The 18,476-nt window shown below is 38.4% G+C and overlaps 1 protein-coding gene across 3 annotated transcripts in view; it reads left to right on the top strand.

Moving 5' to 3' along the window:
• RANBP17 (RAN binding protein 17) overlaps nucleotides 1-18,476 on the top strand; it is a 219,188-nt gene that overhangs the window by 135,166 nt on the left and 65,546 nt on the right. For all 3 annotated transcript variants that reach the window (XM_081137136.1, XM_081137137.1, XM_081137138.1), the window contains 4 exons: nucleotides 119-192; nucleotides 1,218-1,298; nucleotides 11,186-11,249; nucleotides 11,342-11,450. In XM_081137136.1, coding sequence (XP_080993262.1) covers nucleotides 119-192; nucleotides 1,218-1,298; nucleotides 11,186-11,249; nucleotides 11,342-11,450 — 328 coding nt within the window. The remainder of the gene's footprint in view (nucleotides 1-118; nucleotides 193-1,217; nucleotides 1,299-11,185; nucleotides 11,250-11,341; nucleotides 11,451-18,476) is intronic.

Here is an 18,476-nt window from a genome sequence, read left to right on the forward strand (position 1 = left end):
CCACTCCCTACTTCAGTGTAGCTGCAGCAATGCATTAAATCTTACATTTTTTCAATGTAATAGTCTTTTAAGTACATGTTAATGATAAAGCTTTTAACAATTCAGTGTTTTCATGCAGGTATATGCCCGTATGTCAGAAGTCTTAGGAATAACAGATGACAACCATGTTCTAGAAACATTCATGACGAAAATGTGAGTTCCTGCTTTGGTTTTTTATTTTTATTTTGTTGTTGGTTGAATCTAATAGACCTTTCACTGTGTTTAAATCTCTTTATAAATACTAATTTTCTTAATAAAAGACTTGTAAAAACCAGGTTTTAATTCTTAGAATGGTAGCATGGTTTTTAATTGGAACTTAATTTCTCATATTTAAAGTTCACCATCCAGAAGACATTGGTATTGGTCAAGGTCTCCCATATAGCTGCAGTTGTATGATGCAGCATCAAAATAATGGCTTTACAAAGTTTACAGACTCAGGCTCTTCAAGGCAATTGGGCAGCATTTTTTTAATTAAAAAGAAAATAACCAATTTCAGAGACCAAGTGAAGAGATGATTGCAAATTGGAATCATCGAGAGAGGTTTGATTGCCTTAGGACAGGGCATCCATTGACTCTGACAGGAACCTATGGCTGTCAGAGACATATTCATGGAAACTGAATTATCCTTATAACATTAGCAGAATTCACTAGTTTCTAGTCATACACATAACTTTGTTCACTTACCCTAAACTGGTATGCCTCCACTTGGCATCGCACTTTATCTATGTAACACGTAAAGAGCACTGTCTTGCCCACAGAGAATAAAGCCAGATAGATAGTCATGATTGTAAGAAGTGAGTTTTGGAGCCACAAGTTGGATGGTTCATTTCTTGGCGGTAACTGTGAGCCTCTATTTGACATACCTCCTGCTGTCGATCCCAAATATGTTTGTCTTAGATACAAACTTAATGTGTCACCTGTAAAACACTTAGGCAACTTTTTAATTTATAAAACTTAATGTAGAGAATTATACACCATTTGGACACTTGGAGAGTAGTGTTTATTATACATTGATTGCGTATAATTTCGAATGTGCTATAAAAAGAATAGAATAGAAAATATTCCATTGGTATTTCGTGATTTAGGTCTTCTAACTTACACGAATGTATGTGTATTTCCATGTTCTCTGTATACAGACAAATGCCTTACTTACCATTAAAAACTTTTTTCATCCTTAGTGTTACAAACCTTAAATACTGGGGAAGATGTGAGCCTGTAATTTCGAGGACTCTTCAGTTCCTAAATGACCTTTCTGTTGGATATCCTTTTTACTGTAGAGCTGATCATTTATATGAACAATCTAACATGCATTCCATTGGCTAGGTGTTTTCCTTGTTTATAACTTTTGCAAGTGTCTTTAAAAATAATAAGCCTTTCATTTAGCCTTATCTGTAAATATATGTTTTTGAAATATTTTCATAAGCTGCACTATAAAGCATTTATTCACAGTTACAATGAATGTATGTGGATATGTAGATTCATAACTAAAGTTCTGTTTATACTCACCCAGGTTACTAAGTTGTTACATAAGAAAGGATGCTACCACATGTTTTAGCCCATGATTTTTCATAACTGTCTGGAAGTTCTTGTTTTAAAAGAAAGCATGCAACTATTTTTAAGAAGGTCAGAATGTTCTAAAAATATTACCATATAGAAACTGAATTCTTAAGAGTAAATATATCTTTAGTAGTGCTCTATTGAAAAGAATATTCTTTTCATCAGTTAAGAGGCACAAAGGAATTGGAGAAAATTTTTTAAGTTTTTTGAACACTTTTTTGATTAATGGCCCTACCAAGTCAACATCTTATTTACTCTAAAATGAGATTTCCCAGTACACATTAAATATTCAGTTTTCTGTCATTAGCAGATTTTTAAAATCTAAAATCAGAATCATCTTCTTACTAGATTAATTGATAATACTGTCGTGTTTCTACCAATGAGAGAGAAGCGTGTAGTGTGTCTTTTATGTGTTATCTATCAAATATACAGGAGTGTGAAAATAAATGTTGGTTTAGTTAACCACTGAGATTAGCTGATATTTTAATATGAGGATAGCATTCTGAAAATGGGGGCATTGGAGAGAAATCTTTAATGTAGGTTCACTTCAGGAATATGTTTGTATTAGTTAACTTTAAAATTGTGTTTCTTGGCAAGCCATAAAAGATTTCCAAAGTATTAGACACCCACTTTTGTGCTGGAATTTAATATGCAACTTTTTATTGGAAAATAATCGTCCTTGTCTGGCAAAATCCACCATGCAATATTTCTGTTAGTAGGTATAATGTAATAAAGTCAGGGAGGGCTATTTATCACTACAAATTTTGAGGATTTCAGGATTCTTTTTATTATTTTAATATATTTCTTTGATATTAAATCAGAAAAATGATAAATTACACCTGTCCAGGCTGTTTTTCCTTTTTACTGGAAAGTGATGTACAACCCAATTCCAGTGGTCATTTTGGCTTTTTAAGATATGTATTTTTTCTTATTAAAAAAAAACACTGAACCTGTATTTTTTAAAATAATAATGCTGAAATACTCTTTATTTCTAACATATGAAGTGGTTTATAAGTACTTCCTAGTATTGCAAACTCTGCCCTTTTCACAATGAATTACTTTGAGAGCATATTATCTGGGAAGAAGCCTATGTTACTTTCTAGCACATATCTATTGTTTAGATTTACCCTATTTTTTTAGGTTGAAATTGAAATCTAATATAAAATTAATTTGATTTGTATTCTTTTTAGTATTATTTGCATAATGCCTAATTTATTTGTGTCTGCTATTAAGATCCTTCGCCTATCACCTTATATTTTTTATATATTCTTTAATCCTGCAATTATAACCTTTTATTTTATAAGCTATTTATTGCTTTTGAGAACTTTCTAAAGTTCATAAAAAATCATATTTTCAGAATATTTATTAGATAAAAGTTTAAAAGCTATAACATTTTAAACTAAGGGATACGAATGGTTTCAACCTGGGTACATTGATTTATATTTTTTAACAATTATTTCAGGTTTGCATATTTAGAAATATATATTAGCTCAATTTGATTTCAGTGCTCAGTTATTTGAATTATAAATCATTATGTCCCTTCTAGCTGATCAGTCATGAAATATCTTTGAATTCATTTACATAATGGAATATGTGAGTGGTGCATCTCTTTCAGTGCAGTTGCTGGTTACCTAATGCATGTTTTTGTTGTTTCCAATCGATTTCTTTTTTATAATGTGTTTTTAAGTCCTGATTTTGAAACAATACATTATTTCTGTGTTAAAAATAAGATGACATTCTTCAGAAACAGAAACAGTTATGCAGAATATTAATCATCACTGATTGACCCCTATTAATGTAAATCTGCTTATATATTAACATTTAGAATATATGTAAAATATTAGTAACAAATGAAAAGGATGTTATTTTACAATAGTGTTGAAATGTTCCTTATGACTTTATAATACATGTTTTCAGATAATTTTTCTTTTCTATATTTATCTTCAGAGTGACTCTTACTTAGTTTTTGTGGTCCTCAAAGCTAGCCTCTGAACTTTTATGTTCTTGTATCTGACCACTTGTTTGGAAATTGAAATCACAGAAGATCCTCATTTTTAAGATGTGCTAAAAAAGACTGTGTCACTTACCCCAAGGCAAGAGTCCCACATTTTAGTGATTATCAGAATCACTCTAGTTCCTATTACAATACAAATGCCAGATGCAGCTCCAGAATTTAGGCTTTAGGAAGTGTTAGCCTGAGCCCTGAGAATTTGCATTTTTCAGCACATCTCAGGTGATGTGAGTGGTGACTCGGGGTTTCTACTTTAAGAACTGCCTCAAGATAATTAGAAAGTAGAACAGATGTCCTAAACAGAAAAGCTGCGCCTTCTCCCACTTCTCCATAGGACCTTGTCTTCACGAGGAAAAGGCAGTCTTGACATTTTCAGAGGTCATCTAGTTCCCTGAATAATAACAGGTGTGAGGCGGCTGCCAATATGTTTAGTCCCTGGATTTTAAATGGAGAGTGAGCCTGTTGCATTTTACCCCACGCTTTCTGTTTGTCAAATATGAAGTTTTCCAATTTGTGAAGACTATTGTAATTTTAAAATCCAGAGGCCTTTTTTGAGATAAAGTTTACATTTTCCTATCAAATTCATTACATGGGGCACATAAAATCCATTTGGCAAATCCATCTGAGTAACTTTTTAATATATTCTTTAAATTTCCAAGACTAAATTTCAAGACTTCCAGATTCCACGTAGCTCTCTTTGACGTGCGCCATTGAAACGGTGCTGTCCTAGGCAGCCCTCCAGCCAGGTCCAGGGGTCCTTCTCCTTTGTGAAATGCTCTCCAGGCAGAAATTCTGCTCTCTACTAACTGGGGAAGGGGTGAGGGTGTTCAGATGATCAGAGCAAGGAAGCTGCTGGGAGAGCTGGAAAATAAGGGTCATACTGAGCAATGAAATGACTAAACTTATGTTAAATGCTGAGAAAGAGGGAAGAAAGAGTTACACCACACCCAAAATTCTGTTTATTAATCATTAGTTCAAGTATTTATTTATATTTTTATATTTGAAAAATATTTGACCAATATTTCTGCTGCAATTTTTTTATTTACTCAAATTTACAGCAGTAACATGTCTCATTTTGGGTTTCAGATAGATAATAATGAGAAAGGATTTTTATTTTTTATTAGGCCCTCTGTTGGTAGTTGCCCTTATTACATCATCCTCAAAGCTTTAAGAAAACCCCAAAATATCATTAGCTTTTTAAAACAGACCCCATAAAAGAGTTCCACATTAATTCAAGGAAGTACCTAAGCTCATTTTTACTCTCTTGTTACTGTTAACTTCAGCTCTTCTTAGGATTAATAACATCTATCTTATTCCAAGACCACATACATAATTCGGGAACCCAGTACAAAATGAATATGTGGGTGCCTTGTTCCTAAGTTATTAAGAATTTCAAGACCTCAGCAGCAGAGCACTGAACCAAGCGCAGGACCCTGTGCAAGTTCACGGCTTGCACACCCATGAAGCTGTCCCAGATTATCTGTTAGATAAAGAAATAATTCCTTTCATTTGGCTTCAGACTAACTCACCAAGACTTTGACTATCTCCTTAGTTTCTGTACACCAGGACTCAGTGAATATAATTCCTATCCACATGCTTCATAGATCCATTTATCTATCTTTACTTCAATGGTTTTCATTTTTGCAAGCCATAGAGTGTTCATTTCCTGACCAAACAACTTGGTCACCCTAATGATTTTATTTTTCAACCCCAAACCTCTTCCAGCTTCATTTGTCCTTTTTTGCTCATTGGTTTAAGTGCAGTAACTAGAACTGCATCCTTATTTAGATTTAACCTTGAGTAAGAATAAAATAGTGATTTTTACATTTAATTCCTTACTCATCTTAATGATATGCTTTATCTTCCTGGTCTTTCAATTCAGCAAATATCAATTAAGCATTTCTCAGTACAAGGCAAAAGGACAAATGAGACACAGGCCCTGCCTTCACAGAATTGGTCCTGAGTCCAGACTTCCTTTCCTATATTTCTATTAAGAGTTCAAAGAACATTGTATTGTCAACAGAGTTTCTTTTTTAAAAAATTTAACTCAAGTAAATTACATACTAAATTTCTGAAAATCTACACATTAAACATAATGTGGGTACGTGACATTTTGGTATGGTGGCTTTGAGGAAGTTCTTTTTATTTTAGGTCATTTAGACATAGCTTATATACAAAACCATTAGGCATACAAGTAATATGCAAAGCAGATGTCCTCACCCTGTCACTGATCTTCCCACCACTGGGGTGTGAATCCTGAATGAGGTGGGGGTCAGGAAAGAGTAGAGGATAAGAAATGAAACAAAAGCCTAGAATGAAATAAGAGTGAAGGATGGCAGTAAAATTGGGTATGTCTGTTACAGAAAATATTTAGTAATAGTAGTAATTCTGCTTTGGTGAAACAGTATTAAAAATGTATTGCTTTATTTCAGTGAATACCACCATCTCCAGATGGTTTTGAGAATGTTAAATAAAACTAGTTCCAGCATACATCCCTCAGGCATCCTTCTATTAACATTTCTCATAAAAAGAAATGTTGATTTATTTTTCTGTTTTCTGTCTCTATCACCCATGCAAAAGGCATCTCATAATTTATCTGCTGTGTTTGTTTTTACACTCAGATCAAGTGTGAGAATCCTGTCTACTCTTCCATAGCCCACTTACTCAGACCTTCACTCAGTTCTTTAAATTCTCGCTTCACAAGATTACCTTCCTTGAGTATTGTTTTAATCTGATCATTTCTCTTCCCAAAAGCCCAGAATTACTTCTACTTGTTTCTCAGGTCAGCGTAAAATTACTGATTTGAACTTGAGTCCTTTAACGGTACTTGACTTATTGAGTTCCCACAACTAATTTCTGATCTACCACTCAACGATAATTTGTACTTTATATTTTTCCTTGGGCCAAGGAAGTTTATTTTACTTTCTCCTTGGCACCCTTCATGATCTTTCACTGAATCACCACCTATGCTGTTCTCCTCATTGGACCCATTGTAACTCAATTTGGCCTCTTAAAATTTTCTCAGGTCTCGCTAAAGACTTAGTGAAGCCATCCTGAAAGAGTTACAATCCTTAGTCACTGTATTAACTGAAAGAACATGAACAAGTCATGTAATTTCTCCGAGGCTCAGTTTCTTTGTCAGTAGAAAGGAAATATTATCTTAGGATTTTATATGGATTAAATAAAATAATAGGTATATAACAATATATTTGTGTTTTCTAACAAAAATAAAGCACCTGATACTACTGACCCTGTCGCATAGTAGGCACTCACTAAATAGTAAACCCTTCATTTTCATTCCTATCATCTTTAATTTTCTTAATGTTCCTGAACACCTACTTCTTATCTTTGTACCTGAGGAAGAATATAATACAGCTTGATATCAGCTAGTCTTCTCTCCATTTAGGTTGTAAGTTACTAGAGATTAGGATTCTTTTTCCTCCCCCAGGGTTTCAGAACTTCACATGGGGACATTTGAACATATTGTTACCCCCCTTATTGAGTAACTAAGCATTGAACTCCTATTCCTTGTGATTATTAGCATCCCTTCAGATGCTTCATTTTGGTTATACATATTAGGATTCTTTTAGTCTAGTAGGGTTTATTAGCATACCCCTGTTTGTGCAATAACTGAACTAATAGTTCAGTAATTGTACTTTGTACTTGTCATCTATCTAGAGTAATTTCCCACATGTGATTTTCTTATCCGTGAACTTTCTTTTATCATCAGGGTCTAATTCTATCTGCAAGAACTGTTTGTAAACATATATGACTTCTAAATTGCAGACTCGAGCAGTACCATCACCCACTCTCTTGTACTTAGTGAATGAATGTCATATATTGATTATACTACTTTTATTCTCAAACAGAAATTTCACATTTTAAACACTTCTGTAAATAAGATGTCTTACAATTGAAGGTATTTTTAAACACCTTTTCTTTCTTATTAGCACATAAAATAATGTTTTTTATAATTAGTGGTGTAGGTTTGATGAAATATGATACTCAGTAAAGGCTTCATACCATGAATTGATAGTTACTGTCAGCAAGGCTATGGAGTTTGCTCAGTTCTGGATGTGATGAAAATTCATTAATGAATTTGCTCCCTCTTGAAAGAACACTTTCCCTGTTCCTTCCGAGACCTAGTTCCAGCTTCAGTTGTGTCTCAAGAAGCTAGTAGTCTGTGTAGAATCTCTGGCCTCTTTAAAATCACATGGGTATGATATAACCTAGTGAGAAGAGTTTATCCTTGACAGTCACACAGAGTTGGATTTGATCTTGGTTTTATCATTTTTTAAAATTTATCTTTATTGTTGAAAATATTACAGGCGCCCCCTTCCCCCCACAGCCGCCCCACCCGCAGGCCTCCCCGTATCTGTGTCTGTGTGCGTGTTCCGTGTGCGACCCTGACCGAATCCTCCTACTCACTGCTCGGACCGTTAGACACCATTACGTGTACTGTTAGGAGCTCTTCAGAACACCATCCAACTAAAATCCTCCCACCATCTAGAATGGTGTGGTTTATAAGAACCCTAGTCTCTTAGAAGTAACAAGATGTGAAGATGATAAAATGATTATCCATTTCCCTTCTTAGTCTTCACCCCCACGGGTATGGTTAGAGAGAGGAGGGGGGGAGACGGAGGGAAAGGAACACTGATGGGAGAGAGAAACGTCAGGTGGCTGCCTCCCGCATGCACTGACCGGGCATCGAACCCGCAGCCTAGGCGTGCGCCCTGACCGGGCGTCGAACCCGCAGCCTAGGCCTGCGCCCTGACCGGGGATCGAACCCGCAGCCTAGGCGTGCGCCCTGACCGGGGATCGAACCCGCAGCCTAGGCGTGCGCCCTGACCGGGCGTCGAACCCGCAGCCTAGGCGTGCGCCCTGACCGGGCGTCGAACCCGCAGCCTAGGCGTGCGCCCTGACCGGGCGTCGAACCCGCAGCCTAGGCGTGCGCCCTGACCGGGCGTCGAACCCGCAGCCTAGGCGTGCGCCCTGACCGGGCGTCGAACCCGCAGCCTAGGCGTGCGCCCTGACCGGGCGTCGAACCCGCAGCCTAGGCGTGCGCCCTGACCGGGGATCGAACCCGCAGCCTAGGCCTGCGCCCTGACCGGGGATCGAACCCGCAGCCTAGGCGTGCGCCCTGACCGGGCGTCGAACCCGCAGCCTAGGCGTGCGCCCTGACCGGGCGTCGAACCCGCAGCCTAGGCGTGCGCCCTGACTGGGCATCGAACCCGCAGCCTTTTGGTGTACGGGACAATGCTCCAACCAGATGAAGCACCTGGCCAGGGTTCCATTTGCCTTTTTAAAAATGGACCCCTTAAGAACCATAGCTAGCTTTGAATTGAATTCCTATAAGGGAATATAAATATTCACATGAACTCTTATTTTTTTTCTTTATTGAAAAAATATTTATTCTTTATCATTTTCTCTTTAGAGTGTAATTAAAAGACAGTGGGGCAGGCCTTGATTCCAAGTGCACAGATGCAGTTCTGCAGAAAATGCGTCTTTGGCAGACAAGAGTCTTCCTGTGAATGTTCTTTTTATTGCGCCCATAAATATTCTATTGTCAGAACATGACTCGCTGTTTATTAGCAGCACTGACAGGAAGATTCCTATTAATGGCAGCATTCTGGTCACCCACAGACTCTGTCACTTTTAACTTTGCAATTCTAAGAAAATTGTATTTGGTAATTACTTAAGGTATTTCTTAGTTTATTGATCCCCACCCTGTTAACTGAGTGAAGTTTGAGTGGCACTTCTTCAGTTCAGTGATTCACACGGGGGGGGAGGGGGGGGAATCATCAAATCTGCATATTTGTAGGCAGGGAAAGACCTGCTGCCTGTCAGCCCTGATCTCATTGCCTTCAGCCCGCCAGAAACACGCAGCTCATTGAGAACCCACCGAGCACAGTGCGGGGAGGAAAACGCACAGATGCGGCCCCTGTCCTTACAGAGCTTCCAGTCTAACACCAAGGTGAGCCAGCTGTGCGTGCTGAATGTGCAGCTGGAATGGTGGCTTTAGAGCTCGGGGGACTTGGCTCTAAATCATACTAACGGTCTCCTTGGAAAGCTCTGTGCCATTTTTTTTAGTTTGTTTCCTCAAACAAAAGTGGTTCTGAAAAACAGAAGTGGTGCGGCCTGTCTCGTGGGACTGTGAGAATCAGCCTTGCAAGTCACAAACATTCTGTAATCGTTAATTCTCTGCGCCTTGGTGTCCTCTCCCCTGTCTGTAATTGACAAAGACATTTTCAGTGTTTGATCCTCACAGCAATCCTGTGAGATGGATGCTTGAGCTTAGGTTTCATCCTCTGGTTGGAAAGGGAAACTCTCCAGAGTGGCCAAGTCTGGTGCTCAGGCTCATCAGCTGATTGAATGGTGGAGTTAAGCCGAAAACCCAGGCTTCCTGACTTGTGTTCCAATGTGTTTTCTACTCTTTTACGTCCACACCCAAGTGACTAAAATGTCGAGTTAGACTCAGTGCCCTGTACAGAAGCGCTGTGCAGAGTTCTATATTCAGAGAAGACGGGAGGGAAAGGAGTCAGTGTTCATGGGAGCATGAATGGAGGCATTTAAGGTTATGGCCTGCAAGATGGGCATGAGTGAGTATGCAGGGAATAACCCAAGAGGCCCAGACTAGCAGAAAACACGTGACTGGGGTAAAGGAAAGGACGAGGCTGTTTATGTCCTGAATTGATGTTCTCAGAACCCACGTCGCCCTTCTTTGATGCCAGCGTTAACCAGAAGTTATTTAGGCCTGTGATCATGTCATGATTTCTTAACTTTGTTCTCACTCCGAGTTGAACTGTTCAGGTGATAGTTTAGTACTGTAGAAAGAACATGGTCTTTGGAGTCAAACCTCAGTTCAGATCTCAGCTCTATTAACCCATAGCTGTGTGACCTTGGGGCAAGTAACTTAATTTCTCTGTGCTCCTTTTATCTGACGATTAGAAATAATAAATAATATTTAACAGCATAATTGTGAAGCTTAAGTGGGTTATATATGAAATGCCTTGCACACAGTAGGTACTTGAGATGTAGTAGGTCCTCTGAGCTCCAACCAGTGCCCAGTGACATGCAGCCTGCTGCATCCTCCTGCTTGGGTCCCGATCTCTTTCATCTGAAGCAGAATTTCCTCATATTTCTACAGGAGCTCATTGCTTCTTAGAATTGAACATTTCTCTCTTTCTCCATAGCCTGTTATGGGTCTTTTATCATTAGTTTATTATGAAATAATATTAAGTGAAAAGAACTTCTCGTGTTACACCCAAAATGTAAAAGAGGTCAGTTTTAATCTTCCACTGTGAAGGTTTTAATAGTAAAGAAGTTTTTGTCTTAATTATAAATTTCATTCTTCTTTCCATAACGAGAACATGTATAAGATAAGAAAAGTAATTGCACTGGTTAATAATAGATTATCATTCTTAACATTGTGAAGGACATTTCTATAGGAATACTCTTTAGAATAATATTTATTCTTCATAAGTAGAAATTGGTGCTATTGTAATTCAGTGTTATTTTGTGATTTATTACCTGTTGATAAGACAATTATATTTTCCCAGATTCCTTAACTTCTGTTACCTATATCCTTTTAAAAAAACTTGTGAAGATAGATGCTGTGAAATTCATGCTAAAAAATCACACGGTAAGTCTTATTTTTTTTCATTGATGACTACATTTTGCAAGTAGCTTAGGTCAAAGCATTTGTAACTTTGGATGCTCTTTTGCTTTCATTAGAGTGAACACTTCCCCTTCCTTGGCATCAGTGACAGTTACAGTCTCAGTGACTTCAGGTGCCGAACAACCTTCTACACAGCCCTCACTCGCCTTCTAATGGTAGACCTAGGTAAGGTTAAGAATTTAAGCTTACTTAATAAGGGATTAACAGTATACCTGTGTGAATAAAGAAGTGAAGTACTGATGAGGACCACATTTAACTTATTAGAACTTGCCATCCCCAACAGTTTCTACAGCTTCCTGAGATTTGAGCATTCACTTGTTAACATCACAGCCAGAAGGCAGATTTTTGTACTTGAGGTGGTATTTCTTTACTTCTTCTAAATTTATCTTCTGGGTGTCCTTTGTTACATTCATTTTAGCTCTAAAAATCTAGAAGTAATCTTAAATACAGAAGAGCTTTTACACACAAAGATTTTCTTTATAATGATATTTAATCTAGAGAAAAAATCGAAACAATGTAAATGTCAAACATAGGGAACTGTAAAATTAGGCACATCCACTTACTTGATGGAGTAATATGTGATCATTAAAAATGACGATTTGAAGACAATGCAAGATGTGAAATTTTCTGGTATAATAGTAAGTGGAAAAAGCAAGTTAAACTGCAAATGGTATGGTCATGCCTATTGGGGGCAGAGGAACAAATACATCAAAAAAAGGCTTAAAAGAAATTCTTCAAAAATGTTAAGTGTTGTCTTTGAATAGTGGACTATATGTAACACTTCCTCATTTCTGTTTACTTGATATTTTCTTGATGTATTACTTTTGTAATGGGAGAAATTAACTTGTGTTTATTTTTTCATTGAAAACTAAAGTTAGCGGGAAATATCCACTGATAGACAGCACCTTAGGAGGGGCACTTACTCCTCTCTGTAGGGGCCGCGCATTACTCTTGATTCCCAGGGTTCTCCATGTTTGAATATTGCAGATTAAATTAATCAGTCTCCAGACACATGAGGGTTCAGTCAATGACAATATCATCCTTAGAGAATATATATAATACTGATACTTTTTTCTTCCTTTCTCTTGCAATGTATTGATTGATCCGTCAACTTAAATATGAGTTTTTAAAACATGATCATATGAAAGGAAAGATGAGGAATAATTTTATTTTGCTTGGAAAAGGCACTGAACCTTGTAATGGGAAGGTGACCTGGCCCTGTCCACTCCACACTGGTACTGTTTTTATGCTTTTCAACAGAATAAATTACCAGAAAGACAAACAGCCAAAAGTTGAGAGAAATGCAGCTGGAATGATTAAGTAGCTGGGCAGGATTGATTTCTAAGGAAAGATTAAAAGAACCATGTATGTATAACTTGGCTAAGTGACAACTAGGGCTTGAGGCAAAGAGAACTGTCTATAAATATTTGAAGAGTAAACCAGGCATGCAAAACCCAATCATCTGCTACCGTAGGCCAGTGGGACATCCGACTGAATGACAGCTTTGCATACTGCACACTGGCCTGTATTACGTCTTGGCTGCTGCCTTGAAGAGAAGAGGAGCAGCCCAGGTGTTTTGTCATTGTCCTTAGTATCATTTAGAAAGCACACTGGGCTGAGGGCTGAGCGCATGACAAAGACCTTGCTAAGCTCCCTGACCTCAAGGAGCTTGCCCTCTTACTTTCCTGGTTTTGTCCAGGCATTAAAGACCGTGAAACCCTTGCCTAGACTTAAGTCTTTCCCAAGCCTTAAACGTGCTCTTTGAATGATTGTCAGACAGAGTGAAAGCAATGAGGAGACCAAAGTGAAAGAGAACTCTCTGGAGGGAGGTTTCCTAGAAATAGGCCCATGTCACGCACATCTTCAGGGCCTGGCAGTGGAATGGGACAAGGTCCTTTTTCACGAGGTCAGCATAGACAAGATCCCCCGTAAATCTGGTCGCTTAAACAGCAGGACAGCACTGTGTTTGCAGCACTGCTTACTTAGCATTGATAATCGATAGGCATGGTGGTGCCCAGAAAGACCTGATGTTGCACACCGCCTTTTTGAGGATGACTTCTGTTCAGTGTTAACTGTGAGGTATGAGAAACTGAAGGAAAAACAGATAAATTTGAATAGAGTTCTTTGAAATATTTAACCCATAACAATATAAAGTATAAATTGATATTTTACTAAGTTTTTTTTAAAGGTAAATATCTGTTATGTTGGAAGCACTTTTTAGATACCTTGTGGGAAATAGAAATAGAAAGGCTATGTGGACATGCCCAGTACGTGGTTGGTACTAAATATAAGTAAAATGAATTGGATATACATAAAATTAAAAACAATAGCAACTACACTCATGGAACTTCTACATTGTTTGAAAAGAAATTCCTTCCTTATCTGTCAGTGTGTTTTATGTTTTAAAATAGTGTAGATTATAAGCATCAGGTGGTGATTTGAGGTATAAATTACCAGAGCGGCTTTCCCTTGTTCAGAACCAGAGTGGCAATTCTTCCCAGAACATGGTGAGCTCCTTTGGCACGTGGACTTTGTCTTTCCCTTGTTTTCTGGTGCCAATCTCAGTATTTCTGCATTATAAGTACTCAGTAAATTTTGTGGAAAGCATGGCCCACGAGCACACTGTGACCACGTGGCCATTGTCATGGCCCTAGAGCCAGCTCTGCCTTCCAGGTTCTCTCTGGGAGTAGCTTTGACCAGTGGCTTATTACTTTCTCAAGTTATCGCTACACTTGGCCAGTCTCACGCTGGATTAATTTTTTGTTTTCTGTTGAACAGAAAAGCGTTACTACTTTACAGGTGATCATTTGTTGAATGTTGTTGAACAGTTCTGTTATTTGAAGCCATGTCTCACAAACTAGGTTAACAGTGCCCTGCTGTCAGAATGCTGTATGTGTGGTTTTGCAGTTCTCTATCGTGTGTCCACTGCCATGGATACGAGGACAAAAGAGGGAGTGCTCTTGCCAAAAGAAGCACACATCCGTGTATTAAGTGAAAGCAATAAAAATATTAGGTAACGAGACTCCTCAAATTAAACGAAGAAAAATTTAGGAGGAACTTTTTATAATACTTATTTTATTTTTTGGTAAAAATCAACTAGAAAAAACATCTGACCAACCTTCTAGCAAACCACTGGATGTGATTCTTGGATTGAAATATAAAATGTATTCTAATTGAATCCTACAAAATAAATTAGATATGTTTTGTGTATAAGCCTTGCACATTGGAGTGATTAGAAATTGGGTGTCACATTAATTGATATTTACTTTGAAATGCATTTTGGTTTCTATTCAGTAATTTGTGCTTTGTATGAATTTAATTAGATGCTATGTGCCCCAGGTTGTATTTCAGATGAAAATGGGGGTTTTTTGGCAGTAAGCAGTAGTAAAATTTTATCAAATTGTTCCTTGTCTAAACTAAATGAAATAAAGAACAGAACTAAAAGCATTTCATCATCAGAATGATGATGTTTCATGTTGGCAATGTATTTTTTGTATTTTAAGAAATTATAAAAATAAATGGAAACAATCCCCTTCACGAGATGGTTTTACACACAGAAGAAAATGGGCGACCAACCATATGTGCATGCATGTTCGCCCTTCCAAGAATCACTTAAAGTTCCCTAGGTTGTTTTTAAATTAACTTTGTCAATCTAATAAACTAAAGCAAAGATAGTGTTACCCAAGCCAGTAAATGGAGAAACTCCAGGGAGCTGTTCAGTCTAAAATACTGGAATAAATAAAAACCTTCTATTTTGTTTCATTTGAGTGGAGGTGAAATCAGTTGACAAGTACTGGAGAGGGGAAGTGTGGAAAAAGCTATTGCAAGGCTTTTTGTTTTATGGAGAACTAACTAAATATTTGCTGCAAATTAAGTTTTTACCAGCCACAGATTCAGAGGTGCTCAGTGTCACTGACAGTTGTTTTTCCTTGGACTCTTTATGACTGCACCTTGTCTTGAACCACTCACCCGAGAAGCACATTGATAGATCTGAGTAAGCAGCGCTCCCTCAGATATTCAGACTCTAAGAAGCAGCCATATTTTTTAATGATCACAGGAATGCTAATATAAAAATAGTGTTTATAGACATTAAGAGATAGTTCTTTCTGTAGGGATGAGGGTAACATAGCATCCATCTACTTTTGTGGCTTATAACAGGTACTTGGCACCTGAAGATATCTCTAGCTTGAATTTGAGAAATTTTAAATTACAAGTAAATGGCTTGAATAAAAAGGGAAGCGTATTCTAGAAATAGCTACTTAAGACAGAAGGAAAAATACAGAGGAGGGAAACGTTCCTTTAGTAGTAATAACTAACATTAGTTTGCACATTTACAGTGGGCAAACCACTTTACATGCATTCTCCTGTTTGCTCCTCACATGAAATAGGTATTATTGCATTGTTTACTTGTTAGAAAGGTGAGGTGCAGAGATTAGATGACTTGCCCAAGGTCAGTCATACACATTGTAGCCCTCTGACGACACCCTCATTCACTTTGCTAAGCTATTACTTCACCTTTCCATTCTCAACCAATTAGGAAAAGTAACTTTTTCTTCTTCATTTTTATTTGAATGATCGGGACTGAATGACTGACTTGAGGCTTGGGGGCAGTGAGAAGAAGGGAGAAGGGATTACTTTTCAAGCTTCTATTAAACAGATAGACTCGTGTTTATTATTTGCCCTAGATAGGTATATTACAGTCCTGTGATCAGTGAAAGTCAAATGTAGTTCTTAAAATGTGTCCTTATGTCTAATAATTGGACAGAGCATCTTTTTTCTCATAGATAAAGGAACACAAAGGGAGATAGCCCAGGAGGATCTAGCAAGTGAGAAGCTTGATCAGAAGTAGCTAATGTTCTGATAGGAGGACTCCATCAGTACATCACCTGTGTCCATGACTTGGCAGAGACTATCTGGAAACTAGATGTTGGGGGTGGGGGGTGGGAGTGGGCAATAAGAGGTGAAGAAGCAGCTGGTAATACTGAGAATCTGTAATGAGATCATTAAGACTAATTAGCTGGCCCTGTAGGCAGAAAGCAGCCCATTAAGTCCAGATCCAGTTTTAATAACTTACCTGGTTTTGAGGGTAGAGTCCCGAGCACCCCAGGGAGTAAGGTGCTTCAGGGAAGAAACTTTAAGGTAGCTTTCTTAGAGGAGTACAATAGTTTGCAGTGGGTGGTGTGTTTTTCTTCTGGGAGCTAAAATAAATGTTCTGGTTCCCTAGGGAGAGGAATGAAAGGGAGCCTCAGTTTTTTCATCTATTAAATGGAAATATGTACCTTGAAAGTCATGTGGCTTAAATAAGATACAGGTGTGTGCAGAGGGCCTGGGGCAATTCCTATCACAAAACAATACTCAGTATATATTAATTAAAGACACAAAGATTTATTGACAGCACTATTAGGGACACTGACTGCCACTGGGACTTCAAAACAATGCAAGTTCAGTACCCATAATGCAGCTACTCTGCCTTCAGTGCTTGGGCTGTTAATTTCCTCCAGAATCGTAACTGATGACACCTCTGACACATACAGAACAAGCACCCTGCCTGAAGCCTAGGTCATTTCTGAGCCTGCTAGATTCCGAGGCAGTTTAGAAGGAAACTGAAATGAAAACCACATTCTGGCCCAAGCAAGAGAGATCTAGCCAAGCACAGTTCTCAAGACTTGTGCTAGAACTTTAAGGTGCCGTTCTAGGATGCACTGGGGAAGGAAGAGCAGGTGGTAGGAGCCTAGACCTGCACAAGTCACTAGAACCATGCTGATTGTTCTTTACCCTCTTCTAACCTCACACAGCTCCAAACTCAAGATTCTGTGACCTTCACTTCAGTCCCCACCTCTGATGCCTTCCACCCCATCAGAGACATGGGGGAAGAGCATGAGCTTGGTAGCAAAGCAGACCTAAGTGGAGATCCGCACTTCCATTTCCCAGCCAGAAGATGTTGGGCAGACTACTTCACTCCTTTAGGCCTCTGTCACGTGTAAAATTAAGGAAACATCATGCAGCTTCATAGGCTTGTAGTGACCATTGATTTGCAGCAGTGCTTCAAACATAGTAAGAGCTCCATAGTGTTTATTAAGTACCACATTCATTGCCTGCACATAATAAGCACTCAGGAAATAGCCTCTGTTACTCAGTCGCTACACGAATATTTCTTGAGTGCCAGACCCTAGTCTAGGCACTAGGGATACAGCCATCACCAAAACAAACCAGTCGCTTCCCCAAGGAGCTGCCATTCTATCAGGGAAGACGATGAATACATATGTAAATGAATAGTAAGTCTCACAAGAGCAGTCAAGTCATCGTGGGGTTGGAAAGTGGTGAAGGTAGGGGCACACTCTGGAACTGCTTTGGGTAGAGTGGGCAGGGAACACCTCCCTGAGGAAGTGACATTAAGTAAAATTGCTGCTCTCATTACTGTCTAGTATTTGCTCCTTGACTTCTCCTTGCAAGGAAGAAGTGGCTTCTTCTTTTGGTGGCTTGTCTCTTGTGTTCCTGGTATCCATATTTGCCTCTAAATTTGATTGAGGAAAGAAATGAAGTTAGGAAGTTTTTTGATCTGTACCTTAGTGTGCTAATGAAGGGCAGAAATGTTCACATCCTGAGTTTATCTTTGTTCTAAGTAATCATGTATACCTCGGAAAAGCTTTGCTCCCAAAGGAAGGGTATTGGGCTGGCAACCTTGTGGACACACTTTATTCAGTCACCATAATCACCTCTCTAAGTCCGTGTCAAACTCAAAACAAAACAAAACAAATACTAATAGCTGTCATTTATTAAATGCCAGACACTGAGCAAAGAGGGTCACAGATGTTTTGCTATTTAATCTTACAGCTAACTTTATGAAGTACGGTAGTCCCCCCTTATCCACTGGGGGATACGTTCCAAGACCCCCAGTGAATGCCTGAAAATGCAGATAGTACTCAACCCTGTATATACCACGTTTGTGCCTATAATACCTATGATAAACTGTAATAAACATTATGTGAATGTGGTCACTCATTTCAGGGGATCTCTTGCTGAAGTCTTCATATAGGCTCAGTGCTTTCTAGGGCACCACATTGCCATCAGCCTTAAGTCGAGAACTTTCCACCTTTCAATTTAAAGAAGCACTTTATGCTCCTCTTTGGCATCTCCAGATTCCCAGCAGCAGCACTTGTACTTTGGGGTCATTATTAAGTAAAACAAGGG

This window comes from Miniopterus schreibersii (genome assembly GCF_964146895.1).
Source record: "Miniopterus schreibersii genome assembly, chromosome: 4".
Lineage (NCBI taxonomy): Eukaryota > Metazoa > Chordata > Mammalia > Chiroptera > Miniopteridae > Miniopterus > Miniopterus schreibersii.